General features: G+C 43.6%; 1 protein-coding gene across 1 annotated transcript in view; it reads right to left on the bottom strand.

The window, feature by feature from the left end:
- The window catches only part of SLIT3 (slit guidance ligand 3), a 627,553-nt gene that overhangs the window by 549,296 nt on the left and 60,328 nt on the right, over positions 1 to 17,929 (bottom strand). The window contains exons 2-3 of the mRNA XM_083181792.1: positions 3,069 to 3,140; positions 2,592 to 2,663 (exon numbers count right to left, since the gene is read on the bottom strand). Of these exons, the coding sequence (XP_083037918.1) occupies positions 2,592 to 2,663; positions 3,069 to 3,140 (144 nt within the window). The remainder of the gene's footprint in view (positions 1 to 2,591; positions 2,664 to 3,068; positions 3,141 to 17,929) is intronic.

Here is a 17,929-nt window from a genome sequence, read left to right as displayed (position 1 = left end):
TATAGACTGGTGTCTGATGTGTACAGCACAGACTGATGTGTAAGGTATAGACTGGTGTCTGATGTGTACAGCACAGACTGATGTGTAAGGTATAGACTGGTGTCTGATGTGTACAGCACAGACTGATGTGTAAGGTATAGACTGGTGTCTGATGTGTACAGCACAGACTGATGTGTAAGGCATAGGGGGGGCTGTGGAAACCCCCCCCCCCCCCCCCCCCCCCGGGGGCTCGCTGCGCTCGCCACGTCCTCTATGGGTGTCGTGGACATCCATAGAGGTACAAAGTGCCGGCATTGCGGCGGTCGGGATTTCGACTGCCGGGATTTTGACTGCATCCCGAAAAAGCCTATTCAGATGTAGACTGGGGTCCTTTTAATACTGGAAAAGTGTTTGGTCCTCACAAAATACAATATTGGCTTAGTATAGTCAGAAAATGGTGGTATAACCATGACCATGAGAGCATCTGCAAGATCTACAGGAAGTTTCATTACAACACCATTATTTTCTGGTAATCAGTCAGTACAAAGATATCTACATATAAGTTCAGATAACACAGGGTTCTCTTCTGCTGGATGGTAATTAATCTTATTTAGTCATTTGTCTTTCCTGTAAAAGATTTTACACTCTCTCATAATGTTTTAAGTTACATCTTAAAACAAATCATAGGACATTTTTGGGAAAATTGATCTTGTAAGTGTGGCTGTAAAGAATGCAGTGGAGGTCCAATAAATACCTAAGCAGTTAATCAGCAATTATGTTGCGTCCTTGTATAACTTTTCAAGATACCACTCGCACTTTAATCATTGCTAAGATATTTCCTGCACAACGACAATGTACAGCAATTGTCAAAAGGAAAATATTTTTTTTTAATTTTAAAGAACAAAAAAAAAAAAAAAAAACACTTTCCCATCTCTGCTGCCACTCTTGGCCTGAATGACAGTAGATTCCTATCAGTTTTAGATTTACATTTCACATAATAACAAATAGCCACTCGGAGCACATGGCTTTCATCTGTCCTAGACATTAGCAGAAATCATTCAATTTGAAATATGTTCCTATTAAATGTAAGAACCATTCCAGATGTTAGCAGGATGGGAGTTGATACTTTATATATATATATATGGGAAAGACAATGATTAAATTGTCTAATGTGCACTTGAAAGAGGATGATTCATATAATCCAAATAAAACGCGTAATAATGTCAGCAGTCAGGTGATTATCCTGCCAGCATTTGTATTTACAGGTGATGTAGTCAAAATGTTGACAATGGCAATGTTCGAACCACAATGTCATCAACATTGTCAAAATGTTGACAGCATAAGGTAAGTTAATGCTGGGCAATAAGCGATGATTTGTTGACATATCATACTTTGTACAGGATGTTAACACGGCTAAAGTCAACAGTATGACTGTCGACGTATCATACTCAACCCTTGCAATGCACAGAGGTATCTGGTAAATTACGCAACTGGGGGGGGGGTTGTACTACAGTATACTCATTTTTTTTTTTTAACTAGATTTGCAGGTATGTAAATTATGACCTTACATTTCTACTAAACAATGATTATAAAGGAAAATAAACAGCTGAGAATCGGTAAGGATAAGGAAATTAAACATATTAAAAATTGCCTAGAAGGTTAGCCAGAATTGCCCCTTATGTACACTGGGGGTAATAGCAATGCACTGCCCAATCAACAAAAAAAATATTCCTATTCAATAAAGTGTTGATATTATCCATGAATTATAATTTCATCACTCAGATTTCATGTAAAAGAGACATGACTGTCCACAGGAAAGTGTGTTGGGCAATCGGAAGAGGGCCATTATGATATGTCTACATACATCCATCCTCCATGCGATACAAGTCGCGTTACATCTATATAAGTCGAAGAGTGTGTGTGGGTGTCTTTTACATTACAGACACACCGTGGCACTGCAAATTCTGCAAAAAAGTTACCTCTGGACCTGGTGGTGTGTACCTCAAAGCAGTTTTTGGGAAATTTCACTTGAAATTTAAAAAACACCAAGGTTCAATTTGCCTTGATTGATGATCTGGAATTAAGATTGACGATCTGGGTAACAGATGACGAAGGAACATGCCTGATTTCATTGGTCCACTGCCAGCTCCCGCCAGCTCCCACCAGGGGGCACGCGAACACGAGATGCTCAGGTGCCCCGTGGCAACGGGGCTCCCTGCCGCCGTCCACCATCAATCCCCATCGCCTCACCGACCCCACTAACCTTGCCCATCTCCCCAAAGTGAACATCTTAACACACAAGCAGCTTCTGCTTATTAAAATCATATGTGAAATGTATATTTATTGTGTGACTGCCGCTGCATAAGAAATGGAATGATACAGTGTTTTCCGGGAAAAACATTTACTGGTGAGAACCAGCACAGAGGCAGCTGCAGGTGAGGCAAGAATATCAGTACTTTATAAAATGTAAACATTTTTTCTCATGATAGGAATGTGTGGAGAGCTGCCAGCAAATCCAAATATTGTGGTCATGTCACCATGGTATAATTTTTAGACTGAACAGGAACAGTGAACCGAAATAATTTTTAATAATATGATTAATGGGCACTTACATTCGCTCCAATTGCTTTAGGTCTTGAAATGCGCCTCGCTCTATGATACTGATTTGGTTGTCTTCCAAGTGCCTAAAATCAAACAGAAATTCAGTTACTGTACCTAATGATAAAAGTGTGTCTTTTCTGAAAAACACTGATTAAAGCAGGAATAGTTACAGAATTTCTATCTACATTGACAAAATTGGCATATTAGGGCCCCCATACACCAGTGCAATTTTGGCCTATTTCACCCGATCATGACGGATGGGTCCGAGAAATCAGATGAAATTGGCCAAAAACATATGTGTTTGACATCTCACACGATCCCATCGGATCGGGAGATTAAATCGGCTGCACATACTGTATGATATATATCGGATGTGATGCTGGTAGGTCCAGGTTATTTTGTTTATTACTTTAGGGGCCTAGGAATGAAAATAACCATATGGCAGAAATGTGTATAATTCTTGCATGTTTCAGTATGTAAAAACTTACAGCACACGTAGATTTTTCATGCCAACAAAATCCGTCTTTGTAATCCGTGTAATATTATTTTTATCCAGGTCTCTGAAATAAAGAAAGAAATAATATAAAATTCTACATTTTGCCAAAAAATAATTGCATAAGTTCCCAATAAGTAATAATAAATAAATAATAATAATAATTTTATTTATATAGCATGTTTTTCGAAATAAGACTCAAAGTGCATTACATGCACACAAGTATGCAAATGCATACATTTGCCATTACAGTGGATATTAGTGAAATGCCGGTGTAAACAGGAAAGTCTTGGAGTCTATTTTTGAAGGACTCTAAAGTTGAGGATTCTCGAACTGTGTATGTGTTTCATACAGTAGAACCCACAAAGCTGAAAACTGGAACCCCAGATGATTTTAGAGAAGTACTCTTTCTAGGCACTGTTAGAAGTCCGTCCTCTACAGGAATTGAGTGGGCCAGTAAGAAATCAGAAGTTGCTTCAAGTACCTTTGGCTCTAGTCATAAAGGGCTTTGAAAGTCAGTAAGCCAATATTGAAAGTGATTCGCTATCTGACACGCTACCAGTGATGGGAGTAGAGAATGGGTGCTATGTGGCTGTAAATGGGGCTTGTTGGTTAATAGCTAGCCTACAACTGCAGCTGAGGTGTTGAGATTTATTCCCAATGCGGCCCTAACTATATGGAGTTTATATGTTCTCTCTGCTTGTATGGGATTCCTTCATGTGCTCTGGTTCCTTCAACAATCTAAAAATATATTGCCTGATTCATTTCTCCCCCAAAAACTGTGTTTACCGTATACAACTAAACAGAAGACAATTTGATTAACAAATAGTCTGATTAGGCTTTAGCCTAGGGAGCCAGGACCGGGGCTTGCAGGTGACAGCCGAGGAATGACGTGAAGACTAATTAATTCCAGGATTGCACGCTATCACGCATCTCTATGTACTGTCGGGAGTAAAGTTCTAAAGATGACTGCCAGGTGGCTGTGCCAATGTAATTTACTAATGGAACCATTACTTTATATACATTGTCCTACAGCACCAGCTGGTCAGCCTAAAGACAAAGGGCCAGATGTATCAAGCTTCAAAGAGATAAAGCGGAGACTGATAAACAAACAGCCAATGAGGTCCTACCTGTCATTTTTCAAACCCACCATGTAACATGGCAGTTTGGAGCTGATTGTCTGTCGGTCTAGAACTCTCCATTTTATCACTTTGAAGCTTGATACATCTGACCCTATGTCTCTTTCACATTTCACAAGCATTAGATCCTACATGCCAGTTGTATGACCGACATTACATGCACATGGGCAGTATGACTACAGAGCCCCAGAGTGCTCATACACATGTGTTTAGCAGCATTACATGTGTATTAGCTTGAACATTTAATCAGACCCTGGACAAGGCAACACAGTAACCTTCGATAAACATTTGTTCCATTGTGCCATCAGTAATACACTGTGGCTAGGTACTAGGCTACCAATTCCATGTACTAAAAAGAGATAACGTTTGGTATATTTGTTTTACAACTGATGCCAAGGACAAAAATTCATCCGGATGGAAGAAAAGTACATTAGAATAGGCTTCAGGAACATAAGATTATCCTGAATGAGAAATGCAGAGGCCTAACCCTATGATTACTGCCTTAGGATGCTAGCAGGCAAGAATCCAGGTACCACAGCTACAATTTTCCTCAACTTGGCCTACTTTGTTCTTACAAAACACAGTTTAAGAAAAAAATAAAATAAAACAAATTAAGATATAACATTTCCAGAAACCATGCAGTGCACTATTGAAGATATTAAATCAGATGTAAATAGACAAAGGCGCCAGCTTTGTGGGTGCTTGATCAACCCCAAAGTTGTGTTGCTGTTTACATGGAGTATTTTTTACCTCCGTCTCCCTGGTGCTCAGACAAACAATAAATGAGAGAATCCCTGAGAAATGTTTTCTGCTGCTGAGCCCTGTATACTCTGCATCACTGGCACTTGCACAGTGGCCTAAAGGGGACTGTGATAACAGAAAATTTACACAAGCTTTGCTTTACGTACACATTAGGAAAGCTGGGCCGTACACAGAAGTACAGCTATAGTAAGGGCCTGGGAAAGCATAAGCTATCTCTTACTGTAATCCCCCAATTGCTCTCACCCTCTCATGCATAGGCTCTCTCACTCAACTTACTCTCACTTTATTTGACCACATTTGTCTTCCTCCTACCCACCCCCTTTGATAGGCAAATACAGGGGTTGGTACTTGTGAGTTATCCGGGCGTCCGATTTTTTGATTGTATGCCTTAAGTTAAGGCATACAATCAGATGCGATGCGATATCGCATCGCATCGCATCGCATCGCATGCGATCATCGGATGCGATGACCCGATTTTTCCATAGGAATCAATGTTAAAATGATTCCTATGGAAAAAGGGGTCCTTTTCATACCCCTACTATCCAAGTGGGCATGGAGTTGGATATAAACCTGTGGCGAGCGTAGCGAGCCACCGAGCCCGAAGCGTGGCGAGCGAAGCGAGCCCTGCGAGGGGACGGTATTCCGTGTCCCCTCGCGGGGCTCGCTACGCTCGCCACGCTTCGGGCTCGGTGGCTCGCTACGCTCGCCACAGGTTTATATCCAACTCCATGCCCACTTGGATAGTAGGGGTATGAAAAGGACCCTTTTTCCCATTGAATTCCATGTTAAAATGGACTCAGTCCATTTTAACATTGATTCCTATGGAAAAATCGGGTCATCGCATCGCATCGCATCGCATCCGATGGTCGCATGCGATGCGATGCGATGTCCCGATCCGACCCGATTTACAAATCGGACGCCCGGATAACTCACAAGTACCCAGGGGTTTACAGTTTTCTGGAACCCCTCTCCAGGCCTTGGCTTTACTTATGACCACAATAGCAGTAGTATTAGGGCTTCGGGCACCATAAATTGTATATTAGACGGACTGGAGCTACAGAGCATGCTCAGTGGCTGCAGCTTCTGCATGTGTAGATCTCAGTGCTCTATCAGCACACCAGACCAGAGAGCAACTGCCAGCAATAAAAGACAGGCGTCTTCACATTAAGTAAAGTCGCCCATACATTAGACCGACGGGCCTCCCTTCCGGGCGGCCGCTGATTGACTGAGAGAGCTCTCAGCCAATCAGAGGCCAGCTAGCCATTTGAGATGTTATTTTAAAATTCTAATACCTGCCACTGCCGGCATGCCTGTCCCGCTGAGCACCGCCCGCTGCCGCTCAGCATCCGCCGCCCGGACATGCAGAAAGGTGTGTGCCAGCAGTGCAGTAACACTGGCACACACCTCGGAATCGGACATGATATATCGCTGGTGCTAAAAGCACTCACGATGTGCCTCTGATGGGTCCAATTCTGACTCATCTTACGTGTTGCACATCCGAACTCCAAATCTGACCCGCATCGGATCAGAACTTGATGTGCCATTCTTTACACATCAAGTGCCATGACATCACACACAGCCATGGGAAAAATGGCTGCCCATCAACTGCCTTTGCAGCTAGGCTGCCCAGGCATGCAGCTAACCTGTTTAGCATATTAGCGATGCATCACGAGGAGGGCCCCGGAATACAGGATGGCCTTGCCCTATACTGGGTGCCCCCGCATGCAATGGAAGGAGATGCAGTTTTGCAATCTGTCACAAAAATACAACTCATGTCTAGGTCACAGGCATTAGGTTGAAAAAATGTTGACACAAGTTGTGGGGGAAATTTACTAAGAATACGATTTTTCATATTCGTATTCTTAATACTTATGAATACGACTACATATGGCTGTTTTAACAGCCGAACATGCACGGGTGATCCCAAAATCACCATGCACTAGTAAGCACTAGCACTGCGCACTTCCCTCTAGGTTAGCGCTTCACGTCCTTATCTCGTCCTTTTGGATGGGGTAGGATAATTTTTCACACCCCCACCCCGGCCTTCTGGCTGGGGTCCTCTTTATCATTTATTTCTCTTCTTCTTCACGTTCGTGCACTTTCACATTTTCTGTTTTTCTGTAGTTTGTCACATTTTTTTGGGGTAGTGTGGACGACCCTTACGAGCCATCCATTTCCCCAATGTGCCGAAGCTCTCGCCTTTTGGGGAGAGCTTCGGTCCCCCCGAGGACGACCCCCGAGCCGCAAGGCGGAGGGAAGTCCACTGAGGGTCTCTCCAAACCTTCGGGTGCGGAGTACCCACCGTCCTAACCCTTCCGGGGGTTGAGGAATGAGGGTCTCTCTAAGCTTCGGCGAAGAGGACCCACCGTTCCCTATTTTCCCCTCTTCGCCTTATGGTTGAGAGGGGTTAGGGGAAAAACGGGGCCCTTCTCCTTCGGGAAACAAGCCCACATCGATCGCACGGCCCCCTTTGCACATGTTTAGGCACAGCACTGGTGGTAGGGAGCACAACTCGGGCTCCTGAGTTTAAAAAAAAAACAAAAAAAAAACAGTATGCAAATTCATATTCCGGAGGGGAATTTACAAAGCATTCAAATACGACTGCTTTGTAATCCCCGATGTCATATTCATTCGTATTAGCGGCCGTATATACGGCCGCTAATATGAATTAGTATAGACAGCCTGCACGGATCAGTCAGTGTGTAAAAAAAATAGAAAAAATAAAGGTACTTTATTAAGTCTATTTACATTGTGCGGCTCCGCCCCCCCGAATAGCTCTATTGGCCAGCTTGCGGCTCCTAGCGGCCAATCCGGAGCCGCTAGCCGGCCAATAGCACTACTCTATGTGGCTCCTGCTCAGTCCAGTGGTTCGCGTGGTCGCTTAGTAAAATAGGAATCACCATTCTTTTGAATGGTGATTCCTATTCGTATTTCCCGATGGCGTATACATTTGTATTCATAAATATAAATACGAATGTGCCATAAATAGAAACATGAATATGTGTATTTTTGGCATAATAAATGCCAAAAATACGAATACGCCTAAAAAATTCGGATTTTAAAAGTAAAATACTAAATTTTTGTACGAATGTATACGCCATTGGGAAATAATAATGGTGATTCCTATTTCCCGATGGCGTATACATTCGTATTTGGAAATACAAATACGAATGTGCCATAAATAGGAATACGAATATGCGTATTTTTGGCATAGTAAATGCCAAAAATATGAATACGGCTAAAAAAAAATTATTTTACTATGAAAATACAAATTTTTTAGGCGTATTTGCCTTAGTAAATTTCCCCCTTTGTGGTGTCAAAGTCAACACCTGAGCATGTGGACTACCAATTAGTGTACTGCGTCCCCTTGCATAGCTTGCGTCACTCGCCATGCTTCAGGCCAGGTGTACTATTCCCAATCAGACTCCAAGTGCATGGTAAAGTATGAAAAACTGAAGAAAAAAAAAAGATACCCCAAAACCTTAAATCATCTTTGTTCATGTCGACCTTTCAGTGTTGACCTACTGACTCGACCTAGACCCGGTCCTTCAGCCATCCGGATACTAACAAATCCAAGTGGTGCATCTAACAAAGACTTCAGATAGTAATGAAACGTACAAATATCTAGGTTTCCTTTATAAAACTGGAACAGATCTTCATGAGGCACTTTCGCAGACTTTGAAGATAATGTGGCAATTCCAATTATTCAGCTTGTTTCCTGTGCAATTAACCATCAGGCAACGCACAGTAACCATCGGGCAACACACAGTAACCAGCGCACAGTAACCATCGGGCAACGCACAGTAACCAGGGCACAGTAAGCATCGGGCAATGCACAGTAACCACCGGGCAAGGCACAGTAACCACTGGGCAATGCACCGTAACCGTCAGGCAAGGCACAGTAACCATCAGGCAACAAACAAGAAACCAGTGCACAGTACCTATAGTGAGCACAGTAACCATCGGGAAATGCACAGTAACCAGCACACAGTAACCATCGTGTGATGCACAGTAACCATCATGCAACCCCCAAGAAACCAGCGCACAGTAACCAGAGCGCAATGCACAGTAACCCTGCTGCTTTTTTTCTATTAAAGCTGTGCCCACTTTACATAGAATACATATGAAAAAAATAACTTTCATATGTTTTGTTATGGTGCGTACACACGGGTGCAATTTCAGCACATAACGCTGGGAATATGGTCGCTGAGCGACCATATTGCCAGTGATTTGTGTGTGCTGTCGGCGATGAATCGCCGGGTGCGCGCTCCCGTGTGCAGCCCCTGATGGTCGCTGGTCGCATGAGCTTGCTGATGGTCACTGATGGTCGCTGATGAACAGGAGAGACACTCAGCAATATATTGCTGAGCAATATATTGCTCAGCAATATATCTCCCCCGTGTGTACGGGGCATTAGATTTCTCTCGCTATGCTGTGCTGCTTAAAATGATTGGCATAACATAAATGAACAATAACAATAATAATAATCACACACTCCATATATATGGAGTACATAAAATATACACTGTTTTACATCAGTTAGTTAAATAGACTCCATGATTTGTAGAAACAGAAACTTGCCCTGATATGAACTCTTTCCATGTGAATTATTGAAATGAATCATATAACAGTGTGGTATCAAGAGCAATCATTTTGTTACAGCGTGCTCACGCCAGACACTTGATGGTACACATCTGCAAAATCATAAGAACCACATGATTTACCTCTGTGAAATGTCAGAAATATCACCAAAAGCCTATGCACATATCCAGATGTGTCCTCGTACGTGCAGCCGCAATGCGCCATGTTGTCAGTGATGACTTCAGGTGCCAGGCCGTCCGTAGGCGGAACATTACTGCTTGCACCCAATGCTATCAATGCACACTCCACATTCAAACCAGTACCAAATCCCCAGATCAGTTACAAAAAACTGGGGCCCGGCTGAACTGTTGGCACACCTGGCCCAACATGCACGTCGGCTTTTATTACCAATCCGCTAATGCATGGGTCCTCAAACTGCGGCCCTCCATATGTTGTGAAACTACAATTCCCAGCATGCCTTGCCAGAGATTTAACACTCCCTTATAGGAAAACTGTGGCAAGGCATGCTGGGATTTGTAGTTTCACCACATCTGGAGGGCCGCAGTTTGAGGACCCATGCGCCAATGCCTCCCATACTAAAAATACACAAAGAGAACATATTAAAACATGTCGGTGTCCATGTCGACATTCAGGACAAAAAAAAGGTGAAAAACAGGTCGACCTTCCCATTGTCGACCTTTTGATCCCCATCAACCACAGCCGTGTCCAACGCATGTCAACCTTCATTTGGATGACCCAATGACCCATACCCATTACTACTACATTGATGTATTATGTGCTTAGCAACATACCACATTGTGCTCCACATAAAATTGTGCCCTACACACCACAATATGCTAATCACTAATCCCCTGTATACGATATAGTAGGCCATGGGTTCGAAGGCGTTCTATGTGATAGAAATCGTTTGAGCTGTGTGGTGGTCATGCATGGTAAGCTATGTGTGCTCACCTCAGTGAGGGGTAGATGTATGAAGCAGTGATAAGGTAGAAGTGATAAAGTGCCTGGTACTTTATCACCCGCCAATCAGCTCCTGACTGTTAAATAACAGGTTGGGTTTAAAAAGGGACAGTCAGGAGCTGATTGGCCAGTGATAAAGTACCAGGCACTTTATCACTTCTCCTGCCTTATCACTGCTTCATCATCTACCCCTGAGTTCTCTTTACCACTGTGCTCTGTGTCCTGTGTGGTGGCCCCCTAGGTACAGTGTTGACTCAATGCACAGAAGGCCTCCCACTGCTGTGTGGCTGCTTCCCCGGTGGGTAGATAGAATTGCCAGCGCTGCGGTAAAGGAGAACCAGGATCCCTTTGATTTAGTCACGCTGCCGGATCAGCTCTTGGTCTTCAGGGGCTACTTCCAGGAGAGGTGGGGAGTAGGTAGAGTTCAATGCACCAAATATCATGGGAATGGTCACAGTGCATAGCAGTTGCGTGATGTACAGTATGGATCTGATGATTGACCAGACTGGCCCATTGTCCATGACTGTAGCCACACACTACCTGAATTATCATAACAACTGGGCCCATGCCCTGCTCCTTTACTGTCCACCTATTGCTCTGTCATTGTGGTTGTCTGTAGCAATAGCAGGCTGCAATTATATCAGACTGCATCCCACATCTCCACAAAATTAGGATTCTGTTTCCTTCCTTCCGACCACCAAGTCAGTGCACGAAATCCACTCTCACATCTTTCACTGGCAACACATGGTGTGCAATAGCAAACTATACCCCTAAAATACTGGGGGACCCAGCTACTGTATATTTTATTATTTCCTGTCATTTATAATGCACCATCCACTGGTCTGGAGAGTTTGCCAATTATACTGTATACTTACTATAATTATACACTTGGATTAGACCCATCTGGTCTAAAGGGGCGGGGGGGATAAATAAACCCCCAAAATATTTAGAAAAAACACGGTTTTCGGAATACACATTACACTAGGATCCCTTTTCAGTACCATGGAACTCCTTTGGGGTCTGCTGAGGATTATACAGTTCTGCTGGGCCATTCATAAACAAAATGAAATCTTATAGAACAGTGGTAGCCAACCGCAGCCCTCAAGAGCTACCAACAGTTAACATTTTTCAGGTCTCCTTACAGAATCTCAAGTGAAGTATTTAGCTCCACCTGTGGATCTTTTAGAATGTAGCAGTGAGTAATGAGTGCACCTGTGTACCTGCTGGGTGGGCTGGAAAATGTGAACTGTAGCTCTTAAAGATTGTAGCTGGCTACCACTGTTATAGAAAGTAGCAGTTCTGCATATATAACTTACCCATTAGTGATAATGAATAGGCACCCTCAGACACAACTGTAATCCCCTACTGTAGTGTTCTATGTATTGTATTGCAGCTGAGAACAATAGTTGATAATAAGCCTTGGCGAGCCATACAGAAGACCGATCCTCTAGACCTGGGGTAGCCAACCCTAGCCCTCGAGAGCTACCAACAGTGCATGTTTTGCAGGTCTCCTCACAGAATCACAAGTGAGCTAATTAGCTCCATCTGTGTATCTTTTAAAATGTGTCAGTGATTAATGAGTGCAGCTGTGCAGCAGCTAGGTTGTCTGGAAAATGTGAACTGTTGGTAGCTCTCGAGGGCTAGGGTTGGCTACCACTGCTCTAGACACACGTGGCAGCATTGATACTTTGGCTTTTTTTTTCCCCTCCATTTTCTGTACTCAGTGAAGCATTTGGTTATGGGCCAATCTGCACAGGGAAGCTTAATTATATCAAATTTTCTAGTTTGCAACATAAATGAGAGCTGTCATGATAGTGCAGTTAACTAGGGCTGCATTACTGTTTAATGCTAGGAGAACAGAGGACGAAACACAAGCTAAAGGCCCATACACACTGGCTCAAAAGCCACCAGTGTGTACGGGGCAGCGATGAGCAGTAAGTGCTGTGCATGCACCCACATCATCGCTGGCTTCGCTACTCATCTGCTGGTATAACCAGCAGATGAGCAATGGGGTGGACAGCTTTCCATAGCGTCCTGCTATGGAAAGTTGTCCACCCCCTGTGAAAATAGCTAAAATGGGTCAAAATCTGTGTGTAGGCATAAACAACACACACATAGGCGGTGATAAAGTACCAGGCACTTTATCACTTCTCTCTTACCACTGCTTCATGCATATACCCCTAAGCGATTCTCAGCACAGTGAGTTTCCCTATCATTGCTGTCCATACATGCTGGGCAAACTCACCCAGTGTGTATGGACCTTAAGCATCACTGTGACGCTAGCAAAAGTGTTAGCATGGTCACACCGGAAACAATGGGGCAGGTGCATTAAGCTTGGTGAGGAGATAAAGGCTGGTGAAGAGATAAAGTAGAAGGTGGTAACGCACCAACCAATCAGCTATGTTTGAAAAAAATGACAGTTGATTTGCTGGTGCGTTATCACCTTTTACTTTAGCTCTTCACCAGGCTTAATACATCTGCCCCAATGTCCTATAATGTCATACCCATGTTCTATTTTAGATGTTTGCCCATATTAACAAAATACATGCAAAATCATTTAGTTACCCTATACTACCAATTACACACAATTATAGCTGAACTTAAGGCAATCACTTATATATCTAGCCAATTACTGCATACTAGGGAAGCCAATCCCGGGGCATTTTTTCAATCCCGGAATTCGGGATTGAAAAATGCCCAATCCCGGGATCCCCGAGATCCCGGGATTGGCTTCCCTACTATTAAAAACCCACCTCGGCCGCCCCGCATATTTACTTACAGATGCGTGGAGCGGCCGGGTGGGTGGGCGAGCCGGGGTGATGGAGCCCGGGCTGGTCCGCTGGTGGCATGCCGGCAGGTCCGCTGCTGGGTAGACGGGCTGGGCGGGCTGGTCAGGGGACTGGGCGGCTGGGCAGGCTGTTCCGGGGGCGGCTGGGCATGCTGTTCCGGGGACAGCATGGAGGCAGACAGCTAGTGCGGCCTGCGCAGCGTGACCTCTGACGTCGTCACGCTGCGCAGAGCCGCGCTGCCCGGGACGGGAGAAGCCGGGCAGCTGCTGAGCACCCGCTCAGACGCTGCCCGGCATTAGACTGCGCATGCGCAGTCTAATCCCGAAATCCCGGGATTGGAAACTCCAATCCCGGGATTGAAATCCCGGTGTTTTGGGGGCCAAATCCCGGGATCCCGCGGATCCCGATCCCGGGATTGGCCACCCTACTGCATACTACTGCAATCAGTTCACTTGAAAAAAAAAAAAATTCTATGCAAACCTGAATTATGGTGAATCATGAGAAAGAGGGATTATATTGTGGAATGTTTATTGCACATTTTAGGGACTAGATGGGATTTAGCATTCAGCTTATAGCAAAGTTGCATATTGGCCCTTTTTCAGATCTGATCGCAGTACAAATTTGTTCTCAAAATGGGCAAAACCATGTGCACTGCAGGTGGGCCAGATGTAACATGTGTAGAGAGAGTTAAATTTGGGTGTGGTGTGTTGAAACTGAAATCTAAATTGCAGAGTAAAAATAATACAGCCTGTTTTTACCCTGCACAGAAACAAAATAGCTCACACAAATCTAAAGCTGTATACACACGGGCATAAATCGCTGGCAATATGGTTGCTGCGCGATCATATTGCCAGCGATTGGAGTGTGCACTGGCGATAAATCGTCTGGTGCTCGCTCCTGTTTTCAGCCCCCTAATGGTCGCTGGTCGGAGGAAAATGCTCCTCCGACCAGCGACTTCCCCTGCCTCTTCTCCCGGCAGTGTGTCATTTTCATCTGCGACCATCTCTGGTAGCTGATGAAAACGGGACACTGAGCAATATATTACTAGTAATATATGGCCAGCGATCATATTGCTCTGTGTTTACACAGCTTAACTCTCCCTATACATGTAACATCTGCCCCACCTGCAGTGAACATGGTTTTGCCCATTTTGAGAACAAATTTGTACTGCAATCAGATCTGAATAAGGGCCAGTGTGTGCTCAATTTTCTGTTTCTCATGGAGCTGAACTTAACACGATATGTAACTGGTCAGGTGACTCCGATGTCCTGGATAGATAGAACACTTGTTTATGTGCCTAGGGTAACATATTATCTCCTCCTTCCATTGTCATCCAAAACTCACTTATAGTTATATGTCAAAGCCACTTTGTCCTCTTTTTTTTTAGAAGAGCAATCCCCAGTGGCCTCACAATGAGGAAATGACACAGGACACTATGTTGATGATACAGAAGAGCTCAGTATTTTCTTTTTATTAACTCCTTCTTGGCAAGTTACATAACTACTTAAGGGCATTTTAGACCTGAAACCCATGTCATTAACAAATAAAAATCTCTCCGAGATCTGCCACCCTATACTAATCGAAAAGCATATACCAAACGCAACCCTCACTCACTTAAAATTATTCCCCTTTCACACCCCCCACTGTTGAAAATCAGAAACTTAGGTAACCCTTTGAAAAATACAATTTACGCCCCACCTGTAAATGATCCTTTCAGTAGGTCTTTAGCCATCTCTACTTAGAGCTACATACTCTCAGATTGGTAGATACACATAAAGCAGTCAGTGCGGTAATTTTGCTAAAGCTTCTAAAAATGAAAAGGTGACATTGCAACAAATCTGATTGTGTATTTCATTTTCTAGGATGCAAGAGAGAAATAATAGACATAATTTGATTGGTTGTTATGGACAACATCGCCTCTTTCCATTTCTAGAAGCTTTAGTAAATTCACCGCCGAGTGTGGGGGACATCCCTCTGTGATTGGTTAATGGCCAGAGACCCGATGTTGCTAAATGCATTAATCCCGCCCAAACCCTTTTGTGACTGCATCAGTCCCTTCCGTGACGGCGGATAGTATCCCAAGAATGTGCCTAGAACACCTGCCCACCACCTACTCCACAGTTCCAGGATCCAGTAGCCCTCTGATGCCATTTAAAATGTATTACAGAATGGGAAGGGTAGGGCACAGAGAACCAGGGCAGAAAAGTAGGTCTGTAATATTTAATGGTAAGCTACCATATATACTCGAGTATAAGCCTACTTTTTCAGAACATTTGTTATGCTGAAAAAGCCCCCCTCGGCTTATACTCGAGTGAGGGACCCACTTGAGTCAATACATTTTCCCATTTTTTTGTTGTAAAATTAGGTGCCTCGGCTTATATTCAGGTCGCCTTATACTCGAGTATATATGGTATATGGATTTGCAGTTTATCCCTTTGAGTGCCAACATGAAAGCTGTGCAAAATATCCACTAAAAATGCCAACGTCGCTCACATTTATTATATAAAGTCAAAGGTACTTTGTTTCCTAGCACGGCGCTCACGATATTAAGTTGCATGACATCGAATCGCATCGCATGCCATATGCCCACATGCGATGCGATTTTAAATTGTATAAGCCCCTATACGATTTTTAATTGTATAAACACCCTAATGGGTGCTTACAATGTTAAATGCACCCCCACGCCACCCCCCCTATCAACGCCAACCCGAAGCGTGGCGGCGGTACGCGTCCTCCAACCTTTTCATACCCCCACTATCCACGTCGGCGCGGAGTTGATTTTATATAGTGTGGCGAGCGCAGCATGCCACGGAGCCCGAAGTGTAGCGAGCACAGCAAGCCCCGCGAGGGGACCCGTATTACTTTACATGTATTCCGCGTCCCCTCCCCTCGCTGCGCTCACCACACTATATAAAATCAACTCAACGCCGACTTGGTTAGTGGGGGTATGAAAAGGTCGGAGGACGCGTACCGCTGTGCTCGCCACACTTTGGGTTGGCATTGATAGTGGGGATGGCATTGGGGGTACTTTTAACATAGTAAGCACCCATTTTTAACATAGTAAGCACCCATTACGATGCTTATACAATTAATTATCTTATAGGGGGCACATTTAACACCCATTAGGGTGCTTATACAATTTAAAATCGTATACCATTGTACATGGCATACACTGCGATGGTATACAATTTAAAATTGTATAACATCGGCTGCCATCGCGTAACATCGCATCGCATACCATCGTATGCCTTATGGTCTGCGATGCGATGGGCGCCGTGCTACCGGTAGGAAACAAGTACCAAGTCAAATAATAAATTCTATAAAACAAATTATATAAGGTAAAAATTACAGATTCAGTGTGATGATTAAAAAGGTTTGGTTAGCAATTTTCACACCTATTTTGACAAATTCACTTGGTACTCAAAGGGTTGAAACACTATATCACCTCCCCCAAATACATTACTCTTGGTATCTATAAAAGCCTCTCCATTCTCTTTTGCAAAAAAATGTTTCTACTCGTACAAATCTGTGTGAGCATTTTTTTTCCATAGAAACTAAGGTGCAACAACAAAGGAATATGAATTAGAGTAGACTATAAGAGTAGAGCATACTATTTACTTTACCTTGAACTTTTTATCTTTATATTTTCATTAAAGCTTTCTTTTGAAACAAAAGATATTACTTTCCTGGGTCACCTGGGGCTGAGATAGAAGATCTTCAGTTCAGAATTCGGGATAATTGATTCTCTTGTCTCCATATTACATTGGCCTCTTCGTAAATAGGATGCTCATAGATACATCTCTAGGTTTCAGTCACTCTACAAAATATATCATACTTACAGCAGAGCTAATTATATGGAGATTTTGGGGGTTTCCCAAACGATATTGCGCTTCGTGTTGGAGCAGCCCAATGAATTACATATATTGCGGGGTGTTTTTTGATGAAAGCAAAGGTTTATCAGGCGCTTGTCGGGGGTGGGGGGTTGGGAATAGGGTTGGAAGGGTGAGGATAATAATAAAAGGGTACTTCTTTACTTTCACGGCGCCAGCATGGCGGCGCGCGTCAGAGTCCCCTTGCGGGGCTCGCTTTATTCGCCCACGCTGCGGGCTCGGTGGCTCGCTACGCTCGCCACGCTATTTAAAATTAACTCCATGCCAACATCGATAGTGGAGGTATGAACTATCCATGTTGGCATGGCGTTAACTTCGTTTATTTTACTTAGTTTGTGGCGAGCGTAACCCGGAAGTAGCGCGGCGCCATGCTGGCGCCGTGAAAGTAAAGAAGTACCAATAAAAGAGAAAGAAGAGAGTGGAAATTTAATTAAATAAATAAAGATGAAAAAAATGGAATGAATGAAAAAAAAGAAAAAAAAATATATATAAATAAATAAAATGATTAGAGATGAATGAATAATAACAATAAAAATAAGGCTATAAATAAAAATAAATAATGAAAATAAAATCGTGCATAAAATGTTTACACTCTTTTTTGCAGTGTTAGAGGGAGTAACAGTCCAGTTTGTGATGGCTCTAGCTTGCCCTAGCTTTCTAACCTGTTTACAGGAGAAGACGGCAGCGTTCTGCTGTTCAGCGTCTTCCGTGTGC

Source organism: Crinia signifera, chromosome 4, assembly GCF_055691185.1.
Source record: "Crinia signifera chromosome 4, ASM5569118v1, whole genome shotgun sequence".
Taxonomy (NCBI): domain Eukaryota; kingdom Metazoa; phylum Chordata; class Amphibia; order Anura; family Myobatrachidae; genus Crinia; species Crinia signifera.
The sequence above is the reverse complement of the archived record's forward strand: the minus strand, read 5'-3'. Positions and strand labels throughout refer to the sequence as shown.